Raw genomic sequence first — 16,046 nt, 5'->3', positions numbered from 1 at the left:
GGCAAAATATATTCTATCCGGGTGGTTGTTACTTGATATTTGTGCTTTTAACTTTGGCAACAAATAAATGTATTGATCGATGGGTGACATTTTAAACTTGCTTCGTTGTGTAAATACGTTTCTTTTTATTTGAACAAATGTAGCTTTCTATGGATGCTCATACATTCAAAGAATTGCTATTATTGATGTACTATAAGTGTAAATTGATATAGGAAGAAAAAGAAATAGATTCAGCTTTAGAATTTTATCGCTGTTGTTTATGCATACACATAATGTCGCATTCGGTTAACTACATGAAATGTTAGTCCTTACTAGTGGGGATTTGGCACCTCGGTGTGGTTAATGTTTAAGTAGCAGCAACCCTCAAAAAACATTGTACCTCAGAATAAAATCCTGTACTGTCAGTAGATCACAAGGGGAGCAAACATTGGTCCGTAGGTTTTATATCCCGATTTTTGTCTTTCAGGCAATCCTTCCACTAAAGCTGAGCACGGTCCCAAACAATCTATATGCGACAACAGTTGAGATAAAATAAGACGTAAATTTCTCAGTTTCACATAATGAAAGTATAAGTTAAAGATAAGTAGACCTTATTGATATGATAAGAGCCGCAGGTGAGACTTATAGTTACCGTCATTCGTGAAATTAACTTCATGTCACTGTGGCAAAGAATGCCTGAAAAACAAAATTCAGGGAATGAAATAGGGGGGGAAAAAAATCCTCCCAGAAGGTTTCGCGGCACCGTGCTGCGCGCATGCGTAGTTCACTGAATTTCGCGCGCGGGTAGAAGCAAAGGAAGCAGTCTGCTAAAGGGACACCTCTGCTGGCGTTCTCCGGACCGTCATATACATTTAAGGTCTGCGTGTATTGGTAAAAGGTGCCGACATGTGGAATCAGGGTGAGTTTAATATCACACTGCTTTTTTCGTAGATTGTTTACATCTATACCATGTTATTGTTTGGCCAAAGCTAACGTTAGCCTGCCTAACTCGTCGCTCCCTCTGTGATGTTAACGTGTATATGCGTTAACATCACAGTAGTAGTGTTTGAGATGCTGGAATGGCGAACGGTTGATGAATGGGCTTAGTTGTATCTACCTTTCTGCTTGTTTAGGAGGATACGGTGAATCTTCTGTGGGCGGAGGTTACACTCAGTCTCCTGGAGGCTTTGCATCACCTGCGCTTTCCCAAGGAGAGAAGAAAGGGGTTTGTATTGAAGCGTTATACTACCTATTTATACATAGTTTTTAACTTATACATTATAAAACACGTGTTTAGCAACAACTCTATCGCAACTACTAATCAAACAACTGTTCAAATTTCACTTTTAAACCTATTAGAGTTGGGTTTATGTTGACCTTTGTATCTGTTTTGCAGCGAAGCCGTGCCACACAGATAATCCCCTGCACCGTGTCACAGCTGATGTCTGCCTCCCAGGCCGATGAGGCCTTCAAAGTGGGTGATGTGGAAGTTGCCCAGGTAAGCTGAATGTGAAGAAAACCTAAATAGGAAATACATTTTTGACAGGCACCTTTGATAACGCATGTGCCAACCTGTGCATATTTTTACACCCCCTTTATGTTGGCATTTAACTTATTGATCTCACTGTTGGATAAGAAGTCGATGTTCCGTGTTACAGGTTACCATTGTGGGAGTCATCAGGAGCACAGACAAATCCATGACCAACATCCAATACAAGGTTGATGATATGACAGCAGCTCCCATGGATGTGAAGCAGTGGTTGGACACAGAGGTTGGTTCTTTTACCCTTTGACAAACTACTGTCTGCTGTGTTAATCTTAGTCATTCTTAAAGATATAATCAATCAGTCTCCATCAGAGAGAAGACAAAAATGCTGTTGGTTTCCTGTTCAGTTCATATCTTTGCTTGGAAAACATTTCTTTTTCTTTTAAATCAATTTATTTTATAGGACCCCGGTGTGGATAGCTCCATTCTGCCTCCAGGCACATACGTGAAAGTTTCTGGCAATCTGCGCTCCTTTCAGGTGAGTTTACCATTTTCAAATCATCTCTATGGTACCCAGAAGCAACTACAAATTTCCCGTTATGATCCCTTGTGAGACTGCATGACCATGTGAGAAGTGAAGTTAGTGGCAGACATCAGATTGTTTCACATGCAGTGGCACTCGTGTTCTTTCTTAAGTTTTAGAGAACATTCAGGATTTGATGTCCCATTTGTTTCAATCTGATTTTGTTTCATCATTAAGGTTTTGAACATCTTATTAACATGGAACCTTTGTCTTCATGTATTTCGTCCATGTGTTCAGCTGTGACAAGATCGTCTGACAGAATGTCTCCACATGTCTCTTCCTGTCTCAGAACCACAGGTCTGTTGTGGCGTTCGGCCTCAGGCCCCTTGAGGACATGAATGAAATCACCTCACATATGCTGGAGGTTGTTCAAGCGCACATGGTTCTCAGCAAATCTCAAAGTGGGGTGAGAAATCAAGATAATTTATTCAAGTCATAAAAGAGAGAATGTCAGGTTAGGAACTGCTTGTGTTCATGTATCAAAGCATGCATTGTTCAAGTTGGAGAACTTCTATCTGGGACCCTAGAGAACCTGGATTATATGTGTGTCCATGTTTTTATATTGTATTTTTCTATTCTGGAATAAACTCATCAAATGACCTTTTGTCACATTACCAAGCGTAAGCCATTTACTTATCTTTCTTTCTCAGCCCAGCACCGGAGGGGAGATGAACTCCAACATAACCCCCATGTCTCGGCAGGGCTCGGAGAGCATGGGAGGGAGTTTTGCGGGAGCTAATAACTTCACTAATAATGGATTAAGTGCAAACCAGAATCAGGTGAACTTAAAATAAAAATAGGGTTTGACTCTTTTTTTTAAAAACTTTTCAACAAGACAAGACCACAAACTACAAAGGCTACTGGTGACTTATCAAACAAAATCTACCAAAAGAATGGGCTGCAGCACAGCGCTCTCTATACTTCCTTTTTCACATATTTACTATTAACAGCATGTATATAAGTCATATACACTAAAAGAGAGAATAGTTTCATTAAGAGAACCATCTGGAATTGAAAAATTCTTGTATAATTGTACTTTTATATGGACTCTGCTTATTTGAATGTATAATTTTTTTGTTTTTCAAGGTGCTGAGATTGATAAAAAGCTGCCCGTACCCACAAGGCATCAGCATTAAGGAACTCATGCAGAAACTCAGTGGCTTAAATCTGTCTGTCATCAAGTAAGAGAAGTTCTGCCTTAAGTTTTGAAGTGATAACCCTTCAAAAATGTATATGTACATTTTGATATCATAGATAATGTGGACAGTTTAGTTACTGTCTTACACTCAGAAAACCTTCTTTAGCTTACCAGCAAAGCTTTGAAAAGATTGTATTTGACCTTTTGAGCTTACTTAATGAATTACGATATGGTTTTGTGAGATCCGTTCCTAATATTCTTTAAATAAAAGGATAATACTGTAATCTGCAGCCGTCTCTCTAAGTGTAAATTTATTACTAAGTTTATTTTCTGCTTAAATGAACTAACTATTTGCTATAATTGAGAACCTGGACTTATTAATTGTTCGACACATTGCCTTGGAAAAACTCTCCTCTGACCATTTTTTTGACAGTGTCAACCTTGTGAGAAATCAGAGGTTTATAGTTAAATCTGTGTAATTTTAAATGTATTTTAAACAAAACCTTTGTCTTTGTCTTTGTCAGACAAGCAGTGGAGTTCCTGAGCAATGAAGGACACATCTTTTCCACAATCGATGAAGACCATTTCAAATCAACAGATTGTGATGAATAAACAGATAGTTACCTGATACATGCCTTTGATAACTGAAGGGTACCACATAAGTCTCAGTTCTCTAAAACTGACTTTAAATCTGAGTCCTCCTGTGAGTCATTGTGGTTGATATTATGTCCAACGTGTAGATTAGTTCAGACATTTGGTTCACACTATTCCTGGAATTGGTTCTGCTTTGCAAGTCCCAGCGGTGTTGGTGTTGAAGAAGCTGTTGTTTCCTACCTGCTTACTGTAAATCAGTTTGTAATTTTTAACACTTTGAAAATAAACAATTTATTTTTGTCTTTGTAACTTTTTCCAAATTAAAGGATTGTACAAAATATACAAACTCTCTTGTCATAAATTACATATATTCATGCTGAAGAGTTAAGAGTTAATTTTTTCATTGAAATGTCACGCTAAAGATCTTTGTCTTCACTTCATTATGTGTGACTGAAATTTAGTTGGGGGATTATGTGGAGAAATGGAACAAATGTCTCATCCCATAAAAGTTTTTTTTTTAAGTGCAAAATGTTCAGCTCTGGACACATGTAGTGCCACTACAATAATGGGTTTGACAAACGCACGCTTCAATTGTAAAAAAGTACAAATTCTACACTGATGTTATTCAGAATGTAGTAACACAAAGGCAACAGGATCTGATCCGATGTAAAGCGTTGAAGCCATTGGTTTGACCACATTCAGTTTCTCCTTTGGTAGGATAGTGAATGCATGAGCTGTAGTTGCCTTTGGGTTAGGACTGTGCTATTAAGAGGTTCTATTTCTCTTACAGAAGCCTGATATATACATCAAATGCCTGTGTAGTCATATGTAAACCAGATTTAACGTGTGTAATATTAACAGTTAACTATACTGTTTAAACCATAGCTGTTGTTTTTTTCTGTTAGACTACACACAGTAGCTGGTACTGAACAATATATACTGTACAGTATGTAACTTTAAGCTACAGCCCTAAACCACTCTACAGTTTGACGACGATATAAATGTACCGGTAGTATACATTTAACATACTGTATATGACAAGATAATCATAATAGGCCTGATAATAAGGTAAACATATTTGAATTTAAAAGTTGTTTATTTGCAAGAATATTAGTAGAACTGACTCCTTACTAATAAGTATATTACACTTTTTCATGCCATATATTTCACAAAAGTACTTTATTTGGTCCCGCAGATGTTATCATCTTATCTTTGTGCTTTTTTACAGTGCTGGAGTATTTCAACCTTGCATATTGAGAGTTACCACAAGAACATTTTAAAATGAAGCGAATATCGTCTTAAGATAAAAGTTGATGAATATATTTTAAAATCCTATTTCTACATGCACAGGATGGATGAGGACGTCACAGCACACATATCAGTTGACTAGTTTTATGGGTTTGGCCACTAGTGATAGAGTATGGAACACTAGTTCTTTACAGAGCAAGTACACTAAGGTCATTGTAAACTCAACTCAAACGAATTTCTGAACAAAATACAATCATGTGAAGAGATTAAGCAGTCATTAGATTGTCAGGGAGGGGTCACTATGCTGTGATATGCTGGATTAACATTAAAGACAGGAATTTAAATCTCACAGTAACATTATCCTTGGTAATGCTCACATACAGTTACCAACTCCCTTGTTTAGGATACGGTGGTCTCTTGTGCTTTCTTTACAAAATTACATCCACAACTTCATAGTCGTGGTCGCTGTCATCATGTTTTGACAAGTCACACTGCGACGCTGGGAGAAAAGAGGGGGACGGGTATTCAGTTAGTAACATTCTGTGTTTGCGAATGTTTGTCCTAATGTGAACAAATCTAATGAAAAGATGAGTGTAAATAATAAATATGATGTGGCTTTGTCCCACTTTCACTGAGCAAACAGGTTTTACTCTCTGACACGTTTCTTTATCTTGAATTAGTTTGCTTTCTTACAGGCATATCTTTGTTCTGCTAATTCTTACTGGCAGACCTAGTAATTAATTCATTTGCAGTATTATCAGTATTCCAAAAGTAATTGAAGCAAAATGCAGTAATGCACAAAAGAGCTGCTGAATAATGTTTTCTTCAGCCACACAATCAGCCAGAACAAATGGGTTTAGGGTCAATGATATCAGAATTTTCACATTTTTGTTTGCGTTAATAAAAATACAGACCGAGAATCAGAAATGAACAACAATGAGCTTCACCTTTTATATTAGCCTCCCCCAAGTTTGGGCAAGCGTTTGGCACAGCTTTGTCTGGTGTTTGATCCACTGAGAATATTTGCGGTAAGGCTGGTGGGGGCGGATTATCCAAGATATCCTGCACAGCAATAGGAAGAGGAAGATAGCATTCCAACACATTTGGTTTTATCAATTACAGAGCACAAGAAAGAAACACCTTGTTTTCTAGTCATAGCTAACCTTTTATACAGATAAATTTTATACAGAACATTCATAGAGAAAAATGACATGCTTAAATTATGCCACAATAACTTCTAAACAGTTGTGAGGAATAAAAAAAGGTGTAACTCACTGGAGTTGGAGGCGCTGGGGGCCTTCTTTTGCTGTTTAAAGTCATACTGGCCAACTCTTTGGTTGGGAGACTTTCCTCTAGTCGATGTTTAGTCTTGGATGATTTCTTCAAGGATCTTGAAGATTTTTTTTTGCATGTTTGAACAGAAGACAGATTTTGCTTTGGTGGTCGAGGAGGAGGAGCTACATTTGGGTTCTTCTCTTTGAGAAATTCATGAAAGAACATGTCGGTCACCTCAGTCACCTTCTCTATTTGGTAATTGGGTGGTTGACTGTGGAACCATGGTAGGGAATCCTTTGTGAAAGAGACAAACATATTGAGCCACTTGGTTGGGATCTCGAAACAGTGGTCTGGCCTGTGTGGAAGGCTTGCCTGGATTGTAGGCTCAATCATGGCCCCTTCTACTCTGAGACAAGAAAATCCAGCCAGTGGATCATTCGTCAGATCAGGATCCCGACTCACCACTTTAACTTCTATTGGCAGCGTCCACTCCTTCCCCAGATCTGCAAGTCTATACTTCCTGTTGTCAGGGAGCACCTCCAAAAAGTGCCCCTGCATATACAGAGGAAGAACCATCTCTGCTTTCTCATCCTCGCGCTTGGTCTCCTCTTCTTCATCCCTATCATCCAGTTCTTGGAGACACTTACACAGTAGAGCCTCAATAGATTTTTGTTCCCTGGCGCTTTCATGAGGTGTCTCCATCCTCTTGTATCCAACAACCTCCAGCTGCTCCCCAACACTGAGGGCAGGCAAACCCTCCTCCTCGTCTTCCTCACAGTTCCTTGTTATGTAAACCTTCAGACCAGGTGCCTGGATTGAAGCGACATACAGCTCATATACGGAATTAAATTCTCTTGGAAGCCTCCGACACCGTCCACCATATTTCTGAGAAACCAGAAAGTACTGCTGTGCCTTTCGGTTCTTCATAGCAGTTAATAAAATCATGGCTGAACTTCCTGTCTTGTGGAGAACCACGTGGCTGCCTGGTTTAAGTCCTTTCAGCCAGCTGGACTTAAACAGAGAATGACTCTCAGGGCCTTCCATTATCTCCACCATCGTAGGGAAGACTTCCTCTGACAGGGAAAGGACCTCTGCCAGACAGACAGGGGTTGTAAATTCCATATCCTTGTACATTTCTGTGACGTCAATCACATCTACCTCTAAGCTGGAGGGAAATTTCACAACATTCTTTCTCACTGTATTAAAAAAAAGGAAAAATTACTTTAGAAAATGCAGGAAACATTTTTGATCAGTTATGAGTTATGAAGTGTTCAGCATCCTTTCAAGAAAGAATAACGTGATGAAAAATACTAGTGAAACAGTATCAAAGGCTCATTCAATCAAGATCTTACTTCGCAGGAAGTACAGCTGCATTATCTGCACTAAAATTTAATTAAAGTCTCGCTTGTTAAAAGGCACATTAACTGAAAAACGCACAGAAAATAATACAAAAGTTTGACATTTGACAGCTACTGCAGTTGTCAAATGTTTTCTGGCATGCCACCCATCAGATGTCCATGAAAAGAAATATTATTATATATATTTTATTACATGGTATAATTGTTATATTTCATATTTAATTTCACTTACTAATAGGAATAGATCTGTGTGGTTTATAGTCTCTGAATTTCACTGCTGAATATATGCCTTATAAAAATCTGGATCAAACTAGTTTTTAGACTGCAGTGAAAAACGGACATGAATGGGTTAAAGGAACATTTCACTTCATTGTGAAGTTGTTCATGTGTTTACAAGTTACAGTTTTCGTAGAAGGAAATAATGAAAGCAGAAGTAAGAAATACCAAAGAATTAGAATTTTGTGAAATATCAAACTGAGAGTCTCCTATACTCAGTGGTTTATTCAGCTCAGTTTCACTGCTTGTCGTCAGGATGTGAACACGTAATACCCCATTATTAACTTCACTATAGTATGGAACAGGCTACAGAAATAACAAACTTTCACTTACTATTTACCCTCTAATTGTAATGTTAAATTTATAACACATTTCCAATGAGGTCATCATTGTTTCTTTGTGCAGAAGAATCTACTCACAGATAAAGTTTAAATAATATTTGCTTCTAAGCAACTTAAAAGACTAACACTCGTAAGTGCTATACTCTGGTAAATGAAAAATAATAATTTATTGTAATTTACACACAGCTTACAAATATGTTACTATATTATATATTGTATATTTTAAAAATATGAAATGTATATCAAATATGTAATAAAGAAGTAGGTTATTCTCACAGTGCATGATGCCATGGACCCAGAATATTGGCATGAGGACAAGGACTTTTTCACATTTGGTGGCACTGAGAAAGTGGAACCTTCGATTACGTAGTCTCGGTGAAGACATGATCTCCTGTAGAGTGAAACAGTCCTTGCTGTTACACCTTCTGAACTCCCCAGGGCAAGAAAGTGGTACACACATTTCCGCAGGAGCCTCTTCTTGTCCTTGAACATGACAGTGCAGCCAACTGTCCTCTTCCTTATGCTGCTGAATAGAGAGTGCTGTCAAAGTTCTCTCTGTCCCCAGAGTGAGGTTGTTAGAGGTCATATTGGAGTGACTGAAGGGAATGCAAGATTCTTGCCCCACTGGCCTCAGCCATGCCATCTCCTTGCTCAAACTGAATGGCCTCGCTTCTGGAACAACCTTGAATAAGCCTGAAAAATGGCCACAAGTATTTGCAGTGGATTACAAAACCAAAGATGCTGTTCTGATTAGAATCTCTTCTCAAGATCAGACTCACCTGTGTGGTTAATGGACAGCTCAAACTTGTCATTGTTACTTATGTCCTCACAGCAAACAGATAGGAGCTCAATTCCAATAACCTTGATTAGATCACCAGTAGAAAAGCACACTTCACTGCCAGAAATTTCATATATAGACCCTAAAATAGAAAGTTTGACATAAATGACATTATTCTTCTCTTAGTCAGGGGCATGTGAAATGTGAAAGATAATCACAATTCATGAGCAAAGATGAACTTTTCAACTAAAACAAAAGCCTTACTCTTATCCGTCTACCATAGTATCTAATGTGCAGTTAGGAAAAAAGGGAATAACATAAATAAGTACAGATAAAAAAAAATTGACACTTAACAATCTGCCTTAAATGCTTAAGCTAACCCCTAATCTCTTCATCTTTGTCAGTACATTGTTGATCCCTGATTAATACATTGATAAAAAGCTTACCCTGGTAATACACCCCCGAGCAAACTTGTAAAATTCTCGGCAGACAAGCGATATCCAATGATGCAACAAGTTGCTGAAGTGGCATACCAGTTGTTCCTGCCATCACAGCTGCCTGCATGGACCGAAATGACAAATGAAAGCACATGCAAAGACAAGGGTAGCATAGGAGCGGGGTGTTCTCTCAGTCACAAAAACCACAAAACTTATAAAGGAAGTCACAGGAGCTGTTTGCAAAAAGCTTGCATTACAGATAGAGATGAGAAATATGAGTTATGGCTTATTATGCTGTGACAGAAAATGTCTGATGCCTGATGTATGATTCTGTTTTCTGATTGACTGTATCAGAAAGTCTTTGGTTCACCATGAGAAAAAAGACCAAAGCAACAGAGTGCATGCTGTGGGGACACAATGTAATAAAAATTCCACATGTTCATATTACTCTAAGAATAGAAAATACTCTAATAAGACCATATCTCTTCTGAGGAATAACACACCCCCAACCTCAAATGAATAAAATTATTTCTCTTTAAGTTTTTCTGCAGGCTCTGGAAGATTCAAAGCCCTTTTACCCTATTCATACAGACGAGCAACTTGGTCTGGACAAACACAGTTTTTTTTAAACCAAATTTAAAAAAAAAATGCATGCAGACAGCTCCAAATAGGAAATATTCTACAGTGAATAAAATACAACACTAATGGCTCATAAATTACAAGAAGGGCAGACATGTTTCACCCAGCTGAAGAAGAGATCGATTTTCTGACATTTGAGTACATTTATAGCCACTGAACCACTTTTCTTTCCGTAAACATTTTCTGTGGTGTTTGCTGTGCATCCTTCCACCCATGCGACGTGATGACAAAGACCCTCGGAGCATGACCCAAAATTCACATCATTGTCTACAACAGTCTCAAAGATCATCCCAGTCTGTTGGTCAAACCCATTTAGGGCTGTCTCTCTGTTTCGATGATCTAAATTGGTTTTGATGTTTGTGGAGAAAAATAAACTTTAATGCTCCCAGTCAGATATCTGGGTCCTGAGGACACACAGTGGTAAATGAGGAAATTCACAGTTGTTCACTGCAGTTTCTGTAATGATTTTAGAGAGGGAAGAGAGGAAATGTTTTTGTTGTTGCTGGTTTGTGTACTTGTCTCTCATTCTGTTAGCAGAATTGGGATTCCTTAAGGAGAACAGAGGAGAAAGTGAGCTGCCCTGGCACACATTTTTGTATAAAATTTGTAAAAGATAGATGTAGATTGGGTATTCTCATTCTCATTTATATGTGCATGTAATATATATATATATATATATATATATATATATATATATATATATATATATATATATATATATATATATATATATATATATATATATATATATATATATATATATATATATATATATATATATATAAAACTGGAGTGGAAAACATAATTTCCCCATTGTGTGGACAAATAAAAGTGGATTTGATTTATTTTCCTTCAGGATAAATGATGTCTCTAGTCCAATGAACATGGAGAAATCACTGGTTGCTTATGAACATATGAAGGAGATTTTTACATAAGGATCTGCAAAATGATGTGAGGTTTGCTGTGCTTTGTTGTATGATCCCTAGTTTTGTCCATAAGATACTCTATCTTGAAAATAGCTGTTAATGGATTTTTGACTATATGTTGAGTTTTCTTTTGTCTTGTCTATATTTTTCCTATCCCAAAAATACTGAGATTTGGATCCAATTTCGATATGTATTAAACATTGCGACTTATTAGCACTCTTAATGTTTGGATTTTTCGTAATTCTAACCAACATGGGCAGTCAGGTGACCTCACCCACCTTTACCCAGCTGAGATAACATAAAAATCAAAGGGAATCGGTAACACGTGATTGGATAGATGTAAACACTGGGATAACGCAAAAGTGATGGTTGTTGCTTGAAACCTACAGTATAAGGTGGGGTCCAACGTGGGTAGGGCGGACACGTGACCAACACCCAATAATACGGAGTGACGTTTTACCCATCATGCCCCTCGTTATGAGAGGATGAGGCAAGATGGCGACTAAAATAAGCAAAGAGAGCCCTCCTCCTTTTGATTGTCCGTCTTGGTGAGAATATACACACGCTAAAGTTGTAACTGTGTGTTACTAATGCAACATCAGAAGAACAAATCCTCCTTCCTTCTTTTTTGCAGCTCATTTATACTCAGAAAGAAGCTTTTAGCTACTCTTGCTAGCCGTAGCGCATCGCGACAAGCCCCCACGCAAGCTAACCCTCACCGATTTCGTTTCCCATGAATTGCACATTGACTTTGGTGTCTTTTGGGTTTTGAATTTTATGCATCGTATAGTTTGTAATTTAACGTCCGCTACTTCTGCTCTGAACGTGTTCAGTGATGTATGTAGAATATTTTAAACTGATACCTGCGTCTAGGCGACGATTGAAAAACACAGTCGCTAAGCTATGTTCGCTTGCTCCGCCTCAGCGCCGGATTTTATGAATGAAGTTAAGATCAATGCAAGAGAAAACATGTCAGGATGTCCAGTTATGGCTTGTAACGATCCACATAAATGTCAGTTTTGTTGATTGTGTAGTGTTTGAAACGATCACACAACTATTTTCTTCCAGGGCAGGCAAGCCGCCACCTGGGCTGCATCTAGACGTGATGAAGGGAGACAAACTGATGGAGGTAACCAGGTGGCTTTGCCATCTCTTAAATTACAATGTCAAAAGTACAAATGATATTGTGGAAGATCACTTGAATGCACCCGATACGAGCCTGACAGTCTACTTTGTCCAGGGTGTGTTTCACACTGGACTTTTTTCCATGACTGCATGGCTTCAAGTGGTGTGAGAGCAACATGAGCCCGGAGATTTAAGCTTTTCAGTGGGGAGTTACACTGTTGAGTTATGGCTCAGGGGCACAGAGAAATTTACAGAATATTTAAAGTAAAGTCAAGCTTTCATTTGTCTGAAGGATCATACACTGACAGTGTCTCTCCCTTTAGAAACTGATCATAGATGAAAAGAAGTACTATCTGTTTGGGAGGAACCCCGACTGGTGTGACTTCACGATTGACCATCAGTCATGCTCACGCGTCCACGCTGCACTGGTCTACCATAAACACCTGAAAAGGGTCTTTCTCATAGACCTCAACAGCAGTAAGATACCATTACAGTCACACTTTTATACTTTTTGTTTTTGTACTTATCAAAAGAGAGTCAATTTTACATACAGCAGCTGAAACCCAACAACTATAGAATTTGAATCAGGATGAGGAATACATTAGTGAATATGTTTTTCCTCTATTGGTTTCTCCAACTTTGCCAGATTAGGTTTAGAAAGTTTAAGTTCTCTTGGTCATGAAAATTTTTTTTTAATTGTTTTGCAGGTGTATGTAAAATAAATGAGCACTTTACAAATTCGAATGAACTGTGGTACATCTTGGCTATCCAGTGACATGCACACCATTGTTGTGTGTTTGCTTGATTTATTGTCCTTATTGAATAGTGAGTGATGATGTGGTCTGTTTGGTTTTGTAGCATTGGTGCAGGTTGTGTATCTCAATGCAGGTTGCTATTGTTAAACACATTTGATTCATTTCCATAATGCATCTTGCTTTTTATCATTTTAGCACATGGTACTTTCCTTGGACACATCCGTCTCGAGGCACACAAACCTCAACAGGTTCCGATAGACTCCACAATATCTTTTGGTGCCTCAACACGGACATACACGATTAGAGAGAAACCCCAAGCCCAAGGCCCTGCTGGTGCCGCAGACAGTAAAACAGGAGATGATGAGGAGCTAAAAGGACTGCTGGGGCTTCCAGAGGAAGAAACTGAGCTGGAGGTATGTTTAGAATTGATAGTAACTATATTATCATGCTGTCAAACTTGGACTGTTTTAGGGACAGCAAGAAACTGTTAACTGACCAGTGATGCTAACGTTCCCTTCAGTTTTATAATGATTCCTGCTGATGGAGAGCCTGATGGAGTTTTAACACACGTCACGATGAGCACATCCCTAAGTTGATCAATACAACTGCATTATGCATATTTCTCTTTGTCTGAATCCTGCCAGAACCTGACAGAGTTCAACACGGCTCACAACAAGCGCATCTCCCTTCTGACTATTGAAGAGGGCAACCTGGAAATCCAGAGACCAAAAAGAAAACGGAGGAATTCCAGGGTAACGTTCAACGATGAGGATTCCATCATCAATCCAGGTACAAATCAACCATAAGGAAGAACTGAAGAAATGTTATTGAAATGGTGTTTTTAAATACAGCAACAGAATGTAGTCGAGGTTAAGTTTATCTATTTTTTCCTGTCTTAAAGTTTCAAAATGCAGAATTGGTCAGAGCTTTTCAATATGTGAATTAACTTTAAAAAATGCACGTAACAATAACAACTGTGTTTCAAACATCAACAGAGGATATAGACCCGTCGGTGGGACGATTTAGAAATATGGTGCAGACAGCTGTCATTCCCATCAAGGTAAGCTTTGGTTATATTGTTAAGAGTGAACATGCCATCAGTGTTTTCAGAGTGGGGGGTTCTGATGTGTTTCAGTCTAAATGTAAGTTTTGAAATGCTCATTGTATTTTATCCTTGATGCAGAAACGTAGATCCGATGGTCAAAATACTCTGGGTCTTGATGATTTGACTTCAAAGCGTATCCATGGTTACAGTATGAGTGGTGGTCTCTATGGGGACTTGCCTCCCACAAGTCATGAGATTCAGCCAACAGGAGCACCAGGTGGGGCTGCTATGCAGGGAGGGCTTCCTCTGCCCTTCCCCAATCCAGCACCAGAAGTGGACCTGGCCCCAGAGGCTCCCCAGCCCCCTGTTACTCTCAACCCCACCCCCGTCACAGCACCCTACCTACCAGAGACCCACAATGAGCCACGCAAAAAGAAGTATGCCAAAGAAGCTTGGCCGGGCAAGAAACCCACCCCTTCACTACTCATTTAACAGTTTTCCTAAGCAGCTGACTCTCAGGTGTAAATCAGGGACCTGGAAGAGGTGGGAGTCATACTCAAGTTTTCTTTTTTATTGTCACTCAGTAACCAACATAAAAAAACCCACTCAAATTACCCCCATGGTCTGTCACAAGAAACCCTTTTCTTTTTCAAGTTGAACAGAAAACTGCACAAACCCTTTGATTCCAAACAAAATGCTCAGCAGTGGGGTCTTTGATCTGCAGTTAAACGTGTATGTCTGTGTGAAACTCTGTATGGATATGATGGGCCAATTTAGTTCTGTTTTTGATGACATAATGTAAAAAAAAATTTTCTACTGAACATGTTAAAAAAAACAACCTCCCTTAGTATTTTGATAAACATGTCAAACAAATGACAAAACAAGTGCTTTTATATGATATATTTTACTCTGACAAGTTGGCTGACTGAAAGAATCCAACCATGAAGTTGACTTCTGTGAAAACACAGGGCTGCTTTTATTTTCAAAACCATTTCATAGAATGTGACGAAGCATTTTACTTACTCAAACATTTCCTTTACATGTACCTGCATTAGATTAGTGTTGCATAAATTAACCCTTTACTTTTTTTAAATTAACCACTAGATGGTAATCCGTGCACAAAGAACACATTTTTCATCAAAGTTTGACCACAGACTTGCTGGTTTGACTGTTTCTCTTTTTTGTTGCATCAAATCTGCATTTTATATGTCTCATCCCATTTAAGTGATGCTTCTAGGTTTCCATTTGAACAGTCAAATACGTCAGTCACATTGTCCGAGTAGCTTAATTCTATTTGTCCTCTGGTTTCTAACCAGTGTAATTATTTAATAGCATAGCACAGTATCATTATATAGGCAACACAATATAAAATACCAAGTACCGGTACTTCAAAGATAAAGAGTAAAAAAAAAAAAATCTCTTGGTTTGTTTTTAAAGTTAGTATCCTTCAGTACAACAAGAGTGAATTTTAAACTGTATACTGTTCATACTGACCTGATTTGCCTTGTAGCTTAAAAACGCAGTTAGCAGTATGAAGCACGTAATGAACTGGTGGATAACGTAATTGGGTCGTACGGCATACACTGGGTTTCAGGTCAGAGACAGATAAGGTCCCTCATGTCAGCAAACTACCGGTGACTTCATCCTTGTCTATGAGTGTGTGGATTTTCTGATCATATAACTGTAAATAAAATATCAACTACTTTTGACTCAGTGTCGTGGACTGATTCCAGTGATTAAATTATTGTCTTCAGGAACCCTGAAGGAATCACAACTATAAAGTAACAGAACTTAATCATAAAATGTCTGATTCTTAAAGGAGCCACTCATTACCCTGATGTTGGCTTTGCACATAATGTTATTGTATTCATGGAACTTTTTCATGGGAGCCTGGGCAAACAGGATACCATTAAATCCAGTTCCACGTGTAGAACTTCTGTGGAATTTTTAGTTCTTAAATAAAATTGACTTTGCTCTTTTGCTTTTAGAGCTTTTCATGTTTGTGTGAATGTGCTCATGGTTGGCTGGTGAGGGTTAACCTGGTGACCTTTAGAGTGACAAAA

General features: G+C 38.4%; 3 protein-coding genes across 3 annotated transcripts; 2 read left to right on the top strand and 1 right to left on the bottom strand.

Moving 5' to 3' along the window:
* The first annotated feature begins 747 nt into the window (after window positions 1–747).
* rpa2 (replication protein A2) lies at window positions 748–4,113 on the top strand. Its single transcript, XM_068324034.1, has 9 exons — window positions 748–898; window positions 1,113–1,204; window positions 1,376–1,477; window positions 1,638–1,751; window positions 1,929–2,003; window positions 2,338–2,454; window positions 2,699–2,827; window positions 3,135–3,229; window positions 3,711–4,113. The coding sequence occupies exons 1-9, from the start codon at window positions 886–888 to the stop codon at window positions 3,796–3,798; spliced, it is 825 nt and encodes a 274-aa protein (XP_068180135.1). The 5' UTR covers window positions 748–885; the 3' UTR covers window positions 3,799–4,113.
* A 782-nt stretch (window positions 4,114–4,895) lies between these two features.
* themis2 (thymocyte selection associated family member 2) lies at window positions 4,896–9,615 on the bottom strand. Its single transcript, XM_068324183.1, has 6 exons — window positions 9,503–9,615; window positions 9,058–9,198; window positions 8,555–8,971; window positions 6,304–7,499; window positions 5,976–6,090; window positions 4,896–5,527 (listed from the first exon to the last, which is right to left on the bottom strand). Exons 1-6 carry the CDS (start codon window positions 9,603–9,605, stop codon window positions 5,457–5,459), a joined length of 2,043 nt encoding a protein of 680 aa, XP_068180284.1. The 5' UTR covers window positions 9,606–9,615; the 3' UTR covers window positions 4,896–5,456.
* A 1,918-nt stretch (window positions 9,616–11,533) lies between these two features.
* Window positions 11,534–15,873, top strand: ppp1r8b (protein phosphatase 1, regulatory subunit 8b). The gene is made up of 7 exons (XM_068324419.1): window positions 11,534–11,606; window positions 12,127–12,187; window positions 12,507–12,660; window positions 13,134–13,351; window positions 13,583–13,727; window positions 13,934–13,998; window positions 14,122–15,873. The coding sequence occupies exons 1-7, from the start codon at window positions 11,554–11,556 to the stop codon at window positions 14,473–14,475; spliced, it is 1,050 nt and encodes a 349-aa protein (XP_068180520.1). The 5' UTR covers window positions 11,534–11,553; the 3' UTR covers window positions 14,476–15,873.
* The last annotated feature ends 173 nt before the right edge of the window (window positions 15,874–16,046 follow it).

The sequence above is a fragment of the Antennarius striatus genome, chromosome 9 (genome assembly GCF_040054535.1).
Source record: "Antennarius striatus isolate MH-2024 chromosome 9, ASM4005453v1, whole genome shotgun sequence".
In the NCBI taxonomy this organism is placed as follows: Eukaryota; Metazoa; Chordata; class Actinopteri; order Lophiiformes; family Antennariidae; genus Antennarius; species Antennarius striatus.
Note: the sequence above shows the minus strand (reverse complement) of the source record. Positions and strands in the feature narration are given on the sequence as shown.

Bases quoted from the DNA above. Each gene is read 5' to 3' on its own strand.
- rpa2 (XM_068324034.1), top strand. The intron at 1,752-1,928 runs GTTGGTTCTTTT...TTTATTTTATAG, and splicing joins AGCAGTGGTTGGACACAGAG to GACCCCGGTGTGGATAGCTC. The intron at 2,004-2,337 runs GTGAGTTTACCA...TTCCTGTCTCAG, and splicing joins GCAATCTGCGCTCCTTTCAG to AACCACAGGTCTGTTGTGGC.
- themis2 (XM_068324183.1), bottom strand. From the start codon at position 9,605: ATGGCAGGAACAACTGGTATGCCACTTCAGCAACTTGTTGCATCATTG. The intron at 8,972-9,057 runs GTGAGTCTGATC...GCCATTTTTCAG, and splicing joins GCTGTCCATTAACCACACAG to GCTTATTCAAGGTTGTTCCA. The intron at 5,528-5,975 runs GTGAAGCTCATT...CTTTTCTCCCAG, and splicing joins GGGGGAGGCTAATATAAAAG to CGTCGCAGTGTGACTTGTCA.
- ppp1r8b (XM_068324419.1), top strand. From the start codon at position 11,554: ATGGCGACTAAAATAAGCAAAGAGAGCCCTCCTCCTTTTGATTGTCCG. The intron at 11,607-12,126 runs GTGAGAATATAC...ATTTTCTTCCAG, and splicing joins CCTTTTGATTGTCCGTCTTG to GGCAGGCAAGCCGCCACCTG. The intron at 13,999-14,121 runs GTAAGCTTTGGT...TCCTTGATGCAG, and splicing joins CAGCTGTCATTCCCATCAAG to AAACGTAGATCCGATGGTCA.